The 18,013-nt window shown below is 44.1% G+C and overlaps 1 protein-coding gene across 8 annotated transcripts in view; it reads right to left on the bottom strand.

Annotated features, from left to right (window-relative positions):
* Positions 1 to 18,013, bottom strand: part of VEGFC (vascular endothelial growth factor C) — a 206,610-nt gene that overhangs the window by 107,363 nt on the left and 81,234 nt on the right. The window contains exon 1 of one of the 8 annotated variants that reach the window (XM_073341690.1): positions 4,296 to 5,292. The exons of the other annotated variants lie outside the window; for them this stretch is intronic. Within the exon in view, the coding sequence (XP_073197791.1) occupies positions 4,296 to 4,319 (24 nt within the window). The 5' untranslated portion in view covers positions 4,320 to 5,292. Of the gene's footprint in view, positions 1 to 4,295; positions 5,293 to 18,013 lie in introns of those variants that run through there. 8 annotated transcript variants of the gene reach the window in all.

The following is an 18,013-nucleotide window of genomic DNA, read 5'->3' on the forward strand; positions in this document are numbered from 1 at the left end:
AATTACCTACATTTTGGAAAACTTTTTGTTCTGTAAAATAGATGCATTTCATAATGTGGTATTCCAACTCTGTAGTATGTTAAATATTTCATAAAATTATAGTTAACAGAAAAACAATATCTGGAAGGTTAAAAAAAATCTATAAACAAAATTAAGTTTATAACATGTTTTCCCATGCTTTACATTTACAGTTTCTTTTATGTATCCCTTATATCCTTCTCTATTAATATCAAAGGTCAAAATACTTAATATTTGGCAGAGACTACGACACATAATTGATGGTGCAACATGCAATAATAATACTTAATGCATCTGCTGTGATTATAGTTGTCAGCACATTGGATTTTCAAGGCTTTTCTTAATAGGAAAATTCTGGCTCTAAAGCAATCCATTTTAATGTACTTGTATACCACATTTATTGACCAATTGAAATATATTAAAAAAGCATGTAATTAATTTAGCATAGTGAAGCAAACACAGGTAGTGTGCAAATAAATGGAAATATTCCTAAAGAAGGCTCTGTGTAAACATTTCTCTTGCATAATCTTTTAGAATTATTGCAATTTATATGTATTTTCCTCTAGAATTTTGATGTGATTAATGTCAGTGAAATGAAAATACAATAATTCCAACTGAAGAAAAATCTGAACCATATACTATGATTAAAAATCAACTTTGCTATATGCCACTTATATTCAACTTGAATATGATAGGCCTGATTTTGATCTCACATCTATTTAGCACTAGTATAATTTAACTGATTTCCAAAATTGCAAAACTCCTTTTTATTAATTTTAAACACTGTAATTTTGTGTGGTTCTTTACAGAACTCAGAAGACGACACCCTGATTCTGGTCTCATGCTAATTTAAATCAGGAATAACACTAAGGAAGTCATTTGGACTATACCAAGGTACAGCTGATATGAGTGAGATCAGTACCAGAACCACTGTCCCTACACCAAAGAGCTTAAAACCACATCAAACAAACAAGAAAACATAGAAAACAAAGGAAATTATAGAAAAGGAAGTGAAAAAAGGCTAAAATAAATATGATATGAATTGCATTATACTGTAAATGAGCTTTATACATTCTGATATTTTTAACACTGAGAATGAGGTAGAGAAAAGGGAAATGAATAGAGGTTAAAGGTGGAAAGAAAAGCAAAATAAATGAATTTGAGGAAGGATCTGAAGAAAGAGAGAGTGAAAGTCTGACACACAGGAAGAAGGATATAACATCAGATAAAGGGAAGATGAAACAAAATGAAAAGGCCTGCAAAAGTTTTATTTCTAAATGAAAAAGTACACAAATCCTTTAGTTTAAAAAAAAAAGAGACAGTTGATAATCCTGCATGAAACTATTCCTATCCTCAGTTATTTAATTTATCTGCATGGTTTACCTATTCTACATAATTAAGTATCTGAAGAATACAGCTGGTTGGGAAACAGAATTTCCCTTCCACAGGAAATTCTGATATTTTGAAATTTCTTTTGCCCCTAATAAGAACAAATATTAGAAATTTTTAAATTTACTGCAAAATGAAAGTTCTGAAATATTTTGTTTTGGCAACATTGAAATGAACTGAACATTTTGTTTCAATAAGGTCAAAATGTTTTGTTTAAATTTAATAATTTTGTCATACACACACACCCCACAAGTCAAAATGATAAAATCAAAACAAAATGTTTTGACCTTATCAAAACAAAACATTTCAATAATTTCCCATCAAAATTTTTGACAAAATAGATATGTTCCCATTAAATATTTCAAATTGGCAATTCCTGAAAGCAAACTGTTCCACTAGAAAATTTTCAGCCAGCTCTACTGAAGAGTTACTATAGTCTGTGAATGTAATCAATAATAGCATCCAAATGCCCTTAAAAGATATCTGGATTATTTTATAGTTATGTATTATTTTCTCATAAGGTGCTGTTTTCATCACAGTCTAGATGTAGTCTAATTCTGAGGATAGAAAATTATCAATCACCAAAACCAGAATCTGTTTTAAATATAGCTATATAAGTGATATAAAGAAGCATTAACAAAATGAAGAAGTGTTGTCACAGTGCTTGAATCCAGACAGATCTCAGTTCTTCTCAGAACACTGACCCCCAGTTTCTGACCCTGAGACAAATTCTACTCCAATTTACATCAGTGTAAATCTGACCTAAATTTACTGTGCAGTTAAGACTGACTAAATGAGAACTGAATTTGTACTCCTGTATGCAACATTGTAGGTTGAGATTTTACCATAACTAGATTTATTCAAATAATATTTAAAATATGGCTTTGAAAATGACACTGTAAGCTTCTTTTGTTTATTAACCTATTATTGACAGTAATGCTTTCTGTCAATATTTACCAATAAATCATTTTATCACCTATAAAATTTTAATTTAGATATTGTCTGAAGTTATAGCTTTCTGTTGCTTCATGTTATTCTAATTATCCAACAGTGCCTTAAGGGTGAATGTTTGGATCAAATAACTTTGACAGAGAAGTATGTACATATCCCACATGCAGGTGTGTTAAGTAATCTTGGGCAAGCAACTTAACTTCTCAGTACTTCCGTTTCCCCCCTCCTTTGTGAATCACTTTGAAACCTATGTATTTCAGTTTTTCTCTATGTAGGACTCATTGCAGCAGCCATCTTTTTCCTCCCCTACTTCAGTAAACAAGAAAAGTTCTATCTGAGAACTCTGAGAATCATTAGTTATTCACCAATACAGATGGACTCACAAAAAGTCTTTTACGGGAGACAAACTTGATATTTTATTTATAAGACTAAATTATCTTGATGAATATGTTACCAAGATAGAAGGGTGACTGGATAATGTGAACGATGTGAGCAAACAGTGAGTGGAAGAATTGAATCCACTCTTGTAAAACACTGCACAGTGTGTGACAGGCTTATAAAAAAAGATGGGAAACCAAATCTGTGTGTGGAAAATACCTAAACCCTTGGAATTCTTACAAAAAAGAAAAGTCCTGAAGCAAATTCCTTCCATATTGATTTGGAAGCACAGATGAACTGAAGTAGCTAAATTCTATAGTAGTCCTGCCAAATGGTCTGCTACACAAGAAAATACAATTACAGTATTGCTACAATTTTAGATTAAAGAGACAGAGAGACTCTTAGTTACAGCTACGGGAAAAAAGGAGACCTAACATTTCAAGGAAACAAAATTTTAATTTTCCTAGATGTTAGCTAAACCATACATTCTCACAGGGGAGAGCTGGAGGCTAAAATTTCCGGGTGTTATATCATCTCTCCATTAGTGCAGTATCTGAGCATCTCTCAAGTAAAATCGATTAGCAGCAATGAAGTCCCTAGTGGACTTCACAGAATTTCTGTCTCTTCTCCCTTTTCAGTGTAAAACTCTGCTTGGGGTAATTTTTTGTTACTGTTAGTTTCTGTTTGGTTGACCAAGTCTATTTGGGGATGGAGGTAGAAGGAATATCAGTGTTGTGAGTGTCATACTGGGCATGCTGGAAAGCCTTCATTAAAAAGGTAGGTTCTGCAGCATTTCCTAAAGATGGTCAGTCTCTGGATTTGTTTCACCTGTCTGGAAGTTCCTCCCATATTCACCCCTTAGACTGCGGCTGTTTTGTCCCAGCCCTCAGGCACTTTTGTCTGGTCTTTGTGATCTGCATTGTTCTAAAGCAATGCAACTATCAGGGATGTTCACAGAACAAAATTAATTCTTTAGTGTAAATAGGGCTTGATTTATTAATTGATTTGATGATTAGGACCAAGCCCTTAAACTAGTATCAGAAATTAACTGGGAATCAGTGCAGAGACCAGAGCATGGACTTTAACTGCTCACGGCAGCTTAAACCATGGAGAAGGGGGCAGCCATGTTCTGTATCAGCTGGATCTATGCATTATTTTCACATTCAGATACAGTGAATTATAGTAATCACATCTGGAGGTCATAAGTGCCTGGTCATAAGTGCCTGAGGACTTGTTTAGGAGAAAGCGGCAAAGTTTCCTAGCAAGCTGGAGGTGAAAGAAGACATTTTTGGATGCCCAGTGACATCCATATGTAAGCTTAGTTATGAGTCAAAACAGGACCCCAAGGCTTTACACCACCTTGACGGATGGGAGCTATATGCCTTCAATAGAAGATGGGGAAAAGTGACCCAGTTAGTTCTTCAAAGCAACACTTTGGCCTTCTCCATGTTGAGTTTAAGTCAGCTGCTCTGCATTCAAAAGTTGATCTCATTTTGACATCTTAATAGTGAACATAATTGCATCAGTGGAGAATGATACACACAGATAAGTGTCATTACCATATTCTTGCCAGCTGAATCCATGGTATTTCACTACCTCTCCAAATGGTTTAAAGTAGATGTAGAAAATAATGGGAGATAGGGGGGATCTCTCTGGGATCTTGCAGGTCTGCCCATTGGAAAGGAAGAGCAGTTATCCATCACCATTCTCGGAGTTCTGCTAGACAGGAAAGATGGGAATCACTGTAGTGCTGTGCTATCTACTCCTGCTATGCCACATAGGTGGCTAACAGTGTCTTGTGGTCCACTACGTCAAAAGCTGCGGAGAGCTCTAGGAGGATGGAGGGAGTTACTCACTTTTTGCAGTAACGATGGTTCTTCGAGTTTCATCCCCCATGGGTGCTCCACAAAAGGTGTGTCTGTGTCCCTACGCCTCTGATCGAAGATTTTAGATAGCAGCATCTGTTCGGCCTGCACATGCACTCTCCCGGTCTCATGCCTTGCCTCGAGGCTATCTAAAGCTGAACGGGCAAATCACTCAGTTCCTTCTCTACTGCAGAGCCCCATATTGAGAACTCCAAAATAGAGGGAAGAGGGCGGGTTGTGGAGCACCCATAGGGGGACACATCTCGAAAAACCATTATTACTGCACAAGGTGAGTAACTCTCTCTTCTCCTTCGAGTAGTGTCCCTATAGTTGCTCCGCTAGAGGTGACTCCACAGCAGTATCCCGATGGAGGACTGGGGCTTCAAAGTCGAGTCTAGTAATGACATTAACACTGTGCAGATGAAGATGGCATCGGAAGCTGAGTGTTGTGTAAGTGCATCGTGTTCTGTGAAGGTATGAGTAAACGCCCAAGTTGCTGCCCTGCATAATTCTGAGATGAGGACATTTCTAATGAATGACACATAGGTGGAAACGGATCTCATGGAATATGTGCGGACTCCGGATGGAGGTTGCAGATTACGGGCATGATAACAATAGTTAATACAGTTGAGACCCATTTTGAGAGTCTGTGAACTGATACTGCAGAGCCCTTGAGTCTATAAAGGATAAGAACAGTTTAGGAGATTTCTTAAGGCCTGGTCTACACTACGAGTTTACGTTGGATTTAGCAGCATTAAATCCAAATTAACCCTGCAGCCGTCTACACAACGAAGCCATTTTTTCGACATAAAGGGCTCTTAAAACCGATTTCTGTACTCCTCCCCAATGAAGGGATTAGTGCTGAAATAGACATCGCCGTTTTGAATTAGGATTAGTGTGGACGCAATTCGAAGGTATTGGCCTCTGGGAGCTATCCCACAGTGCACCATTGTGACCACTCTGGACAGCACTTTGAACTCGGATGCACCGGCCAGGTGAACAGGAAAAGCCCCGGGAACTTTTGAATCTCATTTCCTGTTTGGCCAGGCGAGTTCATCAGCACAGGTGACCATGCAGTCCCAGAATCGAAAAAGAGCTCGAGCATGGACCGAACGGGAGGTACTGGATCTGATCGCTGTATGGGGAGAGGGATCCGTGCTATCAGAACTACGTTCCAAAAGACGAAATGCCAAAATATTTCAAAAAATCTCAGAGGCCATGAGGGACAGAGGCTACAGCAGGGATGCAACACAGTGCTGCATGAAACTTAAGGTGCTCAGACAAGCGTACCAGAAAACCAAAGAATCAAACAGACGCTCCAGGACAGAGCCCCAGACATGCCATTTCTACGCTGAGCTGCAGGCAATTCTACGGGGGGCCGCCACCACTACCCCACCCCTGTCCGTGGACTCTGATGATGGGGTATTCTCCGCCATGGCTGAGGATTTTGCAGATGAGGAAGATGAGGAGGAGACGAGGTTGGGGAGAGCACACAGCACACCGTTCTCCCCGATAGACAGGATCTTTTTATCACCCTGACTGAAATACCCTCCCAACCCAAAGAAGCCAGAGAAGGGACCTCTGGTGAGTGTACCTTTTTAAATATAATACATGTTATAAAAGCAAGCGTTTTTTAATGATTGAGTAGCCCTGAGGACTTGGGATGCATTCGTGGCCAGTACTGCTACTGGAAAAGTCTGTTAACGTGATTGGGGATGGAGCGGAAATCCTCCAGGCACATCTCCATGAAGCTGTCCTGGAGGTACTCTAAAAGCCTTTGCAGAAGGTTTCTGGGAAGAGCAACCTTATTCCATTCTCCATGGTAGGACACTTTACCATGCCATGCTAGTAGCAAGTAATCTGGTATCATTGCATGACAAAGCCTGGCAGCGTATGGTCCCAATGTTTGCTGGCATTCAAGCAACATCCATTCTTTATCTCTCTGTATCCTCAGGAGAGTGATATAATTCATGGTAACCTGGTTGAAATAGGAGAATTTGATTAAGGGGACATTCAGAGGTGCCCGTTCCTACTGGGCTGTTTGCCTGTGGCTGAAAAGAAATCCTCCCTGCAGTTAGCCACGCGGTGGGACGGGGGGCCATTGGCGCTGAGCTGTTCATGTTTGGCTAGCAGGGATCTTCCCTGATACCAGCCAGGCGTTGGGGGGAGGGGAAAAGCGATCATCCCAGAGAATTGGATGGGGGAGGGGGTTAGTTTGGTTTCTGCTGCTGCACGTTAACAGGAAAACTGCAGCACTAAATGGCCAGATCAACGGACTTTGCTTAGTATGGGAAAGGAGGAGGCTGCCGTTATGAAGGTTGCAGAAGCTGAAAGACTATGGCTTACCACGGCCACCTGCAAGCTGAATTCTGTTGCTCGGCACTGAGTGTGTGATCTCTAACACCAAAGCCGCAGGCACTCAATATAAGATGCAAAATGCGACCTTGTACCAAAATCACATGGGCTATGTAATGTGAATAGTGTTGTTCACCGTAAAAGAGTATAGCCATTGTTCTGTAAAATGTATCTTTTAAAATACTTCATTCCTTTTTTTCCTCCAGCAGCTGCAAATGTTTCAAGCCTCCCTCCTCCATCCCAAAGGCTACCTCAGATAAGGCGGCGAAAAAAAACGCACGCGCGATGACGTGTTCTCTGAGCTCATGCAGTCATCCAGCACTGACAAAGCTGTGTGGAGGGACACAATAGCAGAGTACAGGACAGTGGCAGATGAACATGAGGAAAGGTGGCGGCAGGAAGATCAGAGGAAGCATGGCAATGCTGGGGCTATTGCGGGATCAAAGGGACATGCTCCGGTGTCTGGTGGAGGTTCATGAACGCCAGCAGGATCACAGACTGCCACTGCAGCCCCTGCTTAACCGCCCTCCCTCCTCCCCAAGTTCCATAGCCTCCTCACCCAGACGCCCAAGAACGCGGGGTGGGAGGCTCCAGGCACCCAACCACTCCACCCCAGTGGACAGCCCAAGCAACAGAAGGCTAGCATTCAACAAGTTTTGAAGTGGCCTTTTCCTTCCCTCCTACCCTCCTCCCATGCCCCACCCGGGCTACCTTGTGAGTTATTTCCCTATTTTTATAATCAATTAATAAAGAATACATGTTTTTTAAATGATAGTGACTTTATTTCCTTTGCAAGCAAGCTGTGATCGAAGGCGGGAGGGCGGGTGGCTTACAGGGAATTAGAGTCAACCAAGGGGGTGGGTTTTCATCAAGGAGAAACAAACAGAAGTGTCACACAGAACCCTGGCCAGTCATGAAACTGGATTTCAAAGCTTCTCTGATGCGCACCGCTTCCTGCTGTGCTCTTCTAACTGCCCTGGTGTCTGGCTGTGCATATTCAGCGGCCAGGCGATTTGCATCAACCTCCCACGCCGCCATAAACATCTCCCCCTTACTCTCACAGAGATTGTGGAGCACGCAGCAAGCAGCAATAACAATGGGAATATTGGTTTCGCTGAGGTCTAAGCAAGTCAGTAAACTGCGCCAGCAACCCTTTAAATGTTCAAATGCACACCCTACCACCATTCTGCACTTGCTCAGCCTATAGTTGAACAGCTCCTGACTACTGTCCAGGGTGCCTGTGTACGGCTTCATGAGCCAGGGCATTAAGGGGTAGGGCTGGGTCCCCAAGGATAACTATAGGCATTTCAACATCCCCAAAGTTATTTTCTGGTCTGGGAGGTAAATCCCTTCCTGCAGTCATTTAAACAGACCAGAGTTCCCGAAGACCCAAGTGTCATGAACCTTTCCCGGCCATCCCATGTTGATGTTGGTGAAACGTCCCTTGTGATCCACCAGTGCTTGCAGCACCATTGAAAATTACCCCTTGCGGTTTATGTACTGGCTGCCCTGGTGGTCTGGTCCCAAGATAGGGATATGCTTTCCGTCTATAGCCCCACCACAGTTAGGGAATCCCATTGCAGCGAAGACATCCACTGTAACCTGCACATTTCCCAGAGTCACTACCTTTGATAGCAGCAGCTCAATGATTGCGTTGGCTACTTGCATCACAGCAACCCCCACAGTAGATTTGCCCATTCCAAATTGATTACCGACTGACCGGTAGCTGTCTGGCATTGCAGACTTCCACAGGGCTACTGCCACTCGCTTGTGAACTGTGAGGGCTGCTCTCATCTTGGTATTCTTGCTCTTCAGGGCAGGGGAAAGCAAGTCACAAAGTTCCATGAAAGTGCCCTTACGCATGCGAAAGTTTCAGAGCCACTGGGAATCATCCCAGACCTGCAACACTGTGCAGTCCCACCACTCTGTGCTTGTTTCCCAGGCCCAGAATCGGCATTCCACGGCATGAGCCTGCCCCATTAACACCATGATCTCCAAATTGTGGGGGAACGCGGTTTTAGAGAAAAGTGTGTTCATGTCCTCATCACTGCGCTGCCGTCGCCTCCTCGCCTGGTTTTTCAGGTGCTGGTTCTGCGTACACTGCACGATAATGCGTGAGGTATTTACAATGGTCATAACTGCTGTGGTGAGCTGAACGGGCTCCATGCTTGCTGTGCTACGGCGTCTGCTCTTGCTCGGGCAATCCAGGGAAAAGGGTGTGAAATGATTGTTTGCCGTTGCTCTGGCGGAAGGAGAGGCGACTGACAATATGGCTTTCAGGGTTGGCTTACAGGGAATTAAAATCAACAAAGGGGGTGGCTCTGCGAGAAACAGAATGGCCCCCTCAAGGATAGAACTCAAAACCTCAAGGATGGAACTCAAAACTGGGTTTAGCAGGCCATTGATTTCACGGAGGGAGGGAGGAGAAAATGAATACAAAACAAATCTGGTCTATTTCTTGTTTTGATCCACTTCATCTATCTTTATACATCTTGCTAGCAGCAGACTGTGCAATAGGACCTCTAGTCATCGTCATCTCCTGGGTGCTCGGCAGAAGACGGTGCAGTATGACTGCTGGCCATTGTCTTCTGCTGGCTGCTGATTAAAAGACAGTGCACTGCCGGTAGGACTGAATCGCCATGAGACGAAACTTAAAAGGGAAATGACCTGGCTGAGTCACTCCCATGTTTGCCCAGGTGCCCCTAACCTCATTGAGGTCAGTTAAAAGAGCACCCAGGACTACGTCGATGACGGCTACCAGTCATACTGCACTGTCTGCTGCCAAAAGGCAATAAACTGCTGCTGTGTACCAATGAAATACTGCATCTGCCAGCACCCAGGAGACATACAGTGACGGTAGCTGAGCAGGCTCCATGCTTGCCATGGTATGGCGTCTGCACAGGTAACTCAAGAAAAAAGGCGCAAAACAATTGTCTGCCCTTGCTTTCACGGAGGGAGGGAGGGAGGGAAGGGGGGCCTGACAATATGTACCCAGAACCACCCGCGACAATGTTTTAGCCCCATCAGGCACTGGGATTTCTACCCAGAATTCAAATGAGTGGCAGAGACTGCGGGAACTGTGGGATAGCTACCCACCGTGCAACACTCCGGAAGTTGATGGTTGCCTCGGTGCTGTGGACACACTCCGCCGACTACATGCACTTAGAGCATTTGTGTGGGGACACACACAATCGACTGTATAAAAACGCTTTCTACAAAACCGACTTCTATAAATTCGACCTAATTTTGTGGTGTAGACAAGGCCTAAAGTCCTTTGGCATTTTATTTGGACAGGACAAAGCTCTTCTAACATCAAGCCTATGTAATATTGCCTCCCTGTTGTCATGGTGAGACTTTAGGAAGAAGGTGTAAAGTGAAGGAGTTGGTTCATATGGAAGGACAAGGCCACTATGGGGAGGAACTTTGGGCGTGGCCTCAGTGTGACTTTGTCTTTAAAGAAAATTGTGAAGGGGGGTGTGCCATTAGTGCAGCTATTTCACCTATTTTCCGTGAGGAGGTGATGGCCACTAGATATGTTGTCTTCATGGATAGATATGTAAGCGAGTACATAGCCGTGGGTCTGAAAGATGGCCTTGTTAGGCTCCTGAGAACTAAATTAAGGTCCTATGTTGGCATGGAGCATCTGGTTTGTGGGAAGAGGTTTCCCATGCCCTTGAGGAATCTCTTTGTTGCTGGATGGGCGAATACTGAATATCCATCTGTCTGCTCGTTGAAGATCGTTATGGCTGCAAGGTGTACTTTTAGTGAGCTAAGAGATAGTCCCTTAAGATCTAGTATGTAGTCTAGAATTAGGGGAAGGGTGGAAGATGCTGGGTTAATTTGTTTGGAATTACAACAGATTTGGAATCTTTGCCAAGTTTGCACTTAAGTGTGACTAAGACATTTATTTTCTGCTGTGTAATAGCACTTCTTTGACCTCAGAGCAGAAATTCTCTATGCATTGGAACCATAGAGGAGCCAAGCCTTAAGCCAGAGAGCCTATAAATAGGGATGAAGGGTCTGTCCAGCATTCTGGGACAGGAGGTGAGGAATTGGTTGAAGAGGAAATAGTGTTGGTTTCTTGAAAGTTGTGTTAGGGGTACCACATTTTTCTTGGCCAGGTGAGAACTATGAGTATAACTTTTGCTTTTTCCCTCTTTATTTTTAGTAAGACCTTTGATACAAGAGGGAATGGAGGAAGGGCATACAGAAGCTCTCTGATACATTGAAAAAGGAAAGAGTCTCCTAGTGACTGTTTCCCCATTCAGGCTCTGGAGCAATAACAGGAGCATTTCTTGTTCAGGTGAGTAGCAAACAATTCTATTGTTGGAGTCCCTCAGCAACTGAATATGTCGGGTCCATTTCCCATTCATAATTGTGGTAGACTGTCTGCCATGATAATTCTGTAATCCTGAAAGATAAGCGGCTGACATGAGAACTTTGTGGTGAATGTGCCAATTCCATAGTTTTACTGCTTCTGTGCAGAGGGAGGGTGACTGCCCCCCGCCCCCATGTCAATTTATGTAAAACATGCACGCTATGTTGTCTGTCACAATTTTTCGTATGCGTGCCCTTGAGTACTGGTAGAAAAAATGCACAAGCATTCCTGACTGCTCTGAATTCCAAAAGGTTGTTATGGAGTGTGGACTCCATAGGGGACCATTTGCCCTGAACCTTGTGGTTGTTCAGGTGAGCTCCCCAGCCTATTAGAGCTGTGTCTTGTCAGTATCAATACTGGTGGAGGTGCATAGATGGGATCCCTTCAGACACTGCTTGGATCCTTTCCACCATTCTAGGGAGTCTTTGACTATGGAAGGCATCGACAGTGGCTCGTTTCATCTGTCCTTGTTTGGCACGTATACTAATCTGAGGCATGCTTGTAGGCATCGCATGTGTAGTCTCACATGAGATATCATGAATGTGCCCGCTGCCATGTGCCCGAGAAGCTGAAGGCAATTTCTGGTTGACATTTGTGGGCTGGCCTTACCTGTGTCTATTAGGGTGGTCAGGGTGTTATATCTGTGTAGTGGGAGGAATGCTCTGGCCTCCACCGCGTAAAGATAAGCCCCTATAAACTCCAAGTGTTGCACTGGTGTCAAGGTTGATTTTTGGGTATTGAGTTGTAAACCAAGCTGCGCGAATATGTCCATAATCTTTCGAGTTGCTCATTGGTTGTCGTCAAATGAACAAGCGCTGAGAAGGCAATCGTCCAAATATGCGTAGATTATGATTCCCAATTTGCGTAGATGAGCTGGAAAATACTCTGGGTGCAGACAATAGGCCAAATGCAAGCATTCTGTATTGGTAGTGGCCTTGGCCAAAGGTGAATCAGAGGAATCTTCCGTGGGATAGTTGAATTGATATGTAGAAATAGGTATCTTGGAGGTCAAGGGTTGAGAACCAGTCTCCCTGGTCTAGAGATGGAATAACTGCTGCTAGTGTAACCATCTTGAATTTTTGTGCCTTCACGTATTTGTTTAGTGCTCTTAGATATAAAATGGGTCTCCAACCTCCTTTTTTCTTGGGAATCATAAAATATCTGGAATAAAAGCCTTTTCCTTTGAGTAGCCCCTAAGCACAGCAAGTGATCTATGTCCTGGTGTAGCAAACTTTTGTTAGAAAGGTCCCTGGAGAGGGACAGGGAAGAAGGGAGATGAAGTGGACAGGAGTGGAAATGATCTCCAAGACCCATTTGTCTGAAGTTATATTTTCCCAGTTCTATCTGAACAAAGCAAGGCGGCGTTCAAAAGGATGTGTAAGTTGTATATAGCAGCAATTGTTGATGGGAGTGATTGCTCAGGGCTTCAACTAATGTGTCAAAACTGGTGTTTGCAGGACATGGGCTGTAATGCTGAAGTTTGGGGGGCTGATGGCCTTCTTTCTTGGATTCTTGGTCTCATGCGTTGAGGATCATAGTACTTTTGGGGTGGAGGGAACTGGGCCAGTCAGGATCTATAGGACGATTGTGTACTAAAATTTTCTTTTCTGCACCGGTGTGTAGATCCCTAATGAGCGGAGCGTGGCTCAAGTCTTTGAGCGTGTGAAATGAGGCATCAGTCTTGTTGGTGAAGAGCTTGGAGCCCTCAAATGGGAGATCTTCTACTGTTGTCTGTACTTCCTTTAGTAGTCCTGAGAGGAGTAACCAGGCGGCTTTTCTCATTACCGCCGTCATTGACACTGAGCAGGCTGCTGTGTCTGCGGTATCTAGAGTAGTCTGCAGTGCTGTGCATGGTACCGGCTGGTCCCCATTAAAGATGGCTGGAAATTGTTCTTTTTGTTTGTCTGGTAGGTGTTCAATAAAAGCACTAAGTTTGCCATAAATCATGTGGTCGTACTTTGCCATTAGAGCCTGATGGTTTGCAATCTGAAATTGTAAAGTTGCAGAAGAGTATGCTTTTCTCCCAAATAGATCAAGTCTCTTCCAGTCTTTGTTGTAAGGGGTAGATTTAATCATAGAATCATAGAATATCAGGGTTGGAAGAGACCTCAGGAGGTCATCTAGTCCAACCCCCTGCTCAAAAGCAGGACCCATACCCAATTAAATCATCCCAGCCAGGGCTTTGTCAAGCCTGACCTTAAAAACTTCTAAGGAAGGAGATTCCACCACCTCCCTAGGCAACACATTCCAGTGTTTCACCACCCTCCCAGTGAAAAAGTTTTTCCTAATATCCAACCTAAACCTCCCCCACTGCAACTTGAGACCATTACTCCTTGTCCTGTCCTCTTCCACCACTGAGAATAGTCTAGAACCATCCTCTCTGGAACTACCTCTCAGGTAGTTGAAAGCAGCTATCAAATCCCCCCTCATTCTTCTCTTCTGCTGACTAAACAATCTCAGTTCCCTCAGCCTCTCCTCATAAGTCATGTGTTCCAGACCCCTAATCATTTTTGTTGCCCTTCACTGGACTCTCTCCAATTTATCCACATCCTTCTTGTAGTGTGGGGCCCAAAACTGGACACAGTACTCCAGATGAGGCCTCACCAATGTCGAATAGAGGGGAACGATCACGTCCCTCGATCTGCTCGCTATGCCCCTACTTATACATCCCAAAATGCCATTGGCCTTCTTGGCAACAAGGGCACACTGCTGGCTCATATCCAGCTTCTCATCCACTGTCACCCCTAGGTCCTTTTCCACAGAACTGCTGCCTAGCCATTCGGTCCCTAGTCTGTAGCTGTGCATTGGGTTCTTCCGTCCTAAGTGCAGGACCCTGCACTTATCCTTATTGAACCTCATCAGATTTCTTTTGGCCCAATCCTCCAATTTGTCTAGGTCCCTCTGTATCCTATCCCTGCCCTCCAGCGTATCTACCACTCCTCCCAGTTTAGTATCATCCGCAAATTTGCTGAGAGTGCAATCTACACCATCCTCCAGATCGTTTATGAAGATATTGAACAAAACCGGCCCCAGGACCGACCCTTGGGGCACTCCACTTGACACCGGCTGCCAACTAGACATGGAGCCATTGATCACCACCCGTTGAGCCCGACAATCTCGCCAACTTTCTACCCACCTTATAGTGCATTCATCCAGCCCATACTTCTTTAACTTGCTGACAAGAATACTGTGGGAGACCGTGTCAAAAGCTTTGCTAAAGTGAAGATGCAATACATCCACTGCTTTCCCTTCATCCACAGAACCAGTAATCTCATCATAGAAGGCGATTAGATTAGTCAGGCATGACCTTCCCTTGTTTAATCCATGCTGACTGTTCCTGATCACTTTCCTCTCATGTAAGTGCTTCAGGATTGATTCCTTGAGGACCTGCTCCATGATTTTTCCGGGGACTGAGGTGAGGCTGACTGGCCTGTAGTTCCCAGGATCCTCCTTCTTCCCCTTTTTAAAGATTGGCACTACATTAGCCTTTTTCCAGTCATCCAGGACTTCCCCTGTTCGCCACGAGTTTTCAAAGATAATGGCCAATGGCTCTGCAATCACAGCCGCCAGTTCCTTTAGCACTATTTAATGTGGTACTGTCTTCCATGAGCATTCACAGCATCCACAACTATAGAATTCAGTGAGGAGTACAAAAAAGAAAAGGTCTACCTCCTTGGACAGCATGTAATATTTTTTATCGGCCTCTTGCAAGTAGGTCTTATGGAGTCTGGTGTTTGCCAAATAACGTTGGTGGGATCAAAAATCGCCTTGTTGACAGGAAGGGCGATTTGTGATGAGGAGGCTATATGCAGGATGTCTAATAGTTTGTGATGTGACTCTTTCCTCCTCGAGGGGAATCTGGTGAGGTCTTGGAAGAGTTTTAAATCATCCACATTCTGATGGTGAAGATGAGGAGATATTTGTTGGTGGGGTAACATCCCTTTCTAATCTAGGCTCCTCCTCCTCAAAAGTTTGCTCCTGCAGTTCTGGGGCTCTAGAGAGAGAGGCCGAGGGAGACTGCTTTGCTCTCTCTCTCTCTCTCTCTAGGAGACACTGGAGGGCCTAGATGGAAGATGCCTGTAAGCTGTCCAGGGATCCCAGTATGGCCACGGGGCGGAGGAAACGGCATGGGCAGTGACACCTACAGGTGTTCAAACCAGGTAGGTTGAAACTCCAAAAGTGTTGCTTAGATGGGCTGTGGTGTGAGGCTAAGGAGACGATGTCATCCTCCTCACTATCTGCCTCTTCACTGGAGAAGAATGGGACTGACAGGGAAGCTGGTGGTGAATGTCCCAGTGACAAATGTGACCCTGGGAATTAGGATGTACTTGGAATTGGAGCATTGGTACCAAATAGTGGAGATTCTGGTATCTCTGTTACCAGTAGGTTTCTGGAAAAACAAAACTCCTGCAATATCACAGTGATGCTCGGTACCACTAGGGTTTGCTGCTGCTGGCGGCAAGTCAGTACCCAGAGAGATATCTTTGGGGTGACTGTTGTTCAGGAGGAGACCCAAGAGAAGATCACAGGCCAGTCTGAGGGAACTATCCATCATTAGCAGTTTAAGTTTTAGCTCGCAGCTCTTCCTTGTCCTGGCCTTTTGGCAGAAGGTGTACTTCTGTGTATGGTGAGCCTCTCCGAGGCACTGAATACAGTACGAGTGTCAGTCGCTAATTGAGGCAGGAGAGGCAATGTTTGAACCCAGGGAGCCAGGCATACCCCATGATAGAGAGTGGTCCCCAGTGAAGGGCACAAAAAAATGTGTCAACAATGACAGGGAGAAAAACAAAAGTATAAGAGAAAGATGTTTGTTTTTTTTAAGAAAAAGAAAATGGGAAAAGAGAACAAATGGAAACTCTACTTAGAGACTATAAAGAATGGAAACTCTACTGTCAACTACAAAAATACAATGTAAACTGAAATTTGAATTGAACTGCTGATCGCTCTGTCTCAAGCCAAGGGTGGTTCACCCTAGCAGCACTGGATAGCCTTGAGGCAAAGCACGAGACAGGGAGAGCACATACATTGGCCTACCGGACACTGCTATCTAAAATCTCCGATCAGAGGCGCAGCAATGCAGACACACCTACAGTGGAGCATATGGGCCACTACTCAAAGAAGGATATGAGGTTATCTTTTATAGTGCAATCTCTAGGGTTCTCTTTATGCTGTACCCTGGACTGAACCCTGATAATGAGACATCCAGGATGTTGGATTGTTATATGGCAATTATGTAGCCTGCAGAGCTGAATATATGTTATAAAAGTAAAACCTGCATTTTTGGTACTCAGATCCAGATAAGCAATTATTTACTAAAATGAATCAGAAACTTCTGAGGAAGAAGACTTACAGGAGTAAAAACTGGAGTTTGATTAAGAGGTTTGCTTATAAGATCTTATTCTCTTGGAAATTAAGAGTTTGTCTACATGGTGTAGCATGCTAACTAACATGCTGTACTCTCACCAACCTGGGTAGACCCTGCTGGTGTGCTCTAAAAGATACCTAGTTTGTGTTAATGCAGTCCTAACATAGTCCTGCTAGGTGTAAACTAAGTACCTTTTAGAGCAGGGGTTCTCAAACTGGGGGTTGGAACCCCTGAGGGGATCATGAGGTTATTACATGGGGGGGACCCAAGCTGTCAGCCTCCACCCCAAACCCTGCTTTGCCTCCAGCATTTATAATGGTGTTAAATATATAAAAAAAGTATTTTTAATTTATTCCCTTGATATTATTATTATTTCTATTAGCAACTGCCAACTGTTCCACCACTAAAAGCAAACAAATATTGAGACAAATGAATGTTGTGAATAGCTATACTCATGAAGTGAACCATTAATATGCTGAAAACTGGAGTCACCTATTATCATTTGGCCAGCTGCAATAAAGGCGACCACAATGCAAGAAGCTTCACATTCTCCCATCAACGTTCTCAATAGTGAACTCAAGTGTTTGCAATCTCTAAACTAAGAGATAATTCCATTATTTCAATCTGCATGCCAGCTCACTCTTGGACATAGTTTCAGGACAGACGACATACTATGTAAAGATATACCAGACTGTAATTAGTAGGGTTAAAGATAAGAGTTCTGACCATCCATCAAAAGATGGATTATGATGGAGCACTACCCACAGTTTAGCTGGTATCTCTCCAAAGTTGAAACTGTAGAACAGGGGTTGGCAACCGGTGGCATGTGAGCAGATTTTTACTGGCATGCTGCTGCCAGCCGGGGTCTCGGCTGCCGGCCCCACTCAGCCCACTGCCTGCCTGGGTGAACGGAACCCCAGGCCGGCAGCGGGCTGGGTGGGCCGGCGGTCGGGACCTGGCTGGCAGGGGGCCAGGTGGCTGGAACCCCAGACCAGCAGCGAGGTGAGCGGAGCCGGCAGCTGGTATCCCAGGCCAGCAGCAGGCTGAGTGGGGCCAATGGCTGGGACCCTGGTGCTGGTCGGGTTCCGCCGGCTCCTGCCAACTGGGGTCCCAGCCTCCAGCCCCGCTCAGCCCGCTGCCGGCCAAGGGTTCCGGCCGTCGGCCCCTTGCCAGCCACGTTACATAATAATAGTTAATTAGTAGTTGCATATTCTGAAAAAAATTATTCCTGAAATATGTCTCTTTGGTCAAAAACTATAAACCAAAATTAGGACTTTTAGCTTAATCTGAAAAACTACATTGAAATATTCTACT

This window comes from Lepidochelys kempii, chromosome 4, assembly GCF_965140265.1.
Source record: "Lepidochelys kempii isolate rLepKem1 chromosome 4, rLepKem1.hap2, whole genome shotgun sequence".
Taxonomy (NCBI): Eukaryota; Metazoa; Chordata; order Testudines; family Cheloniidae; genus Lepidochelys; species Lepidochelys kempii.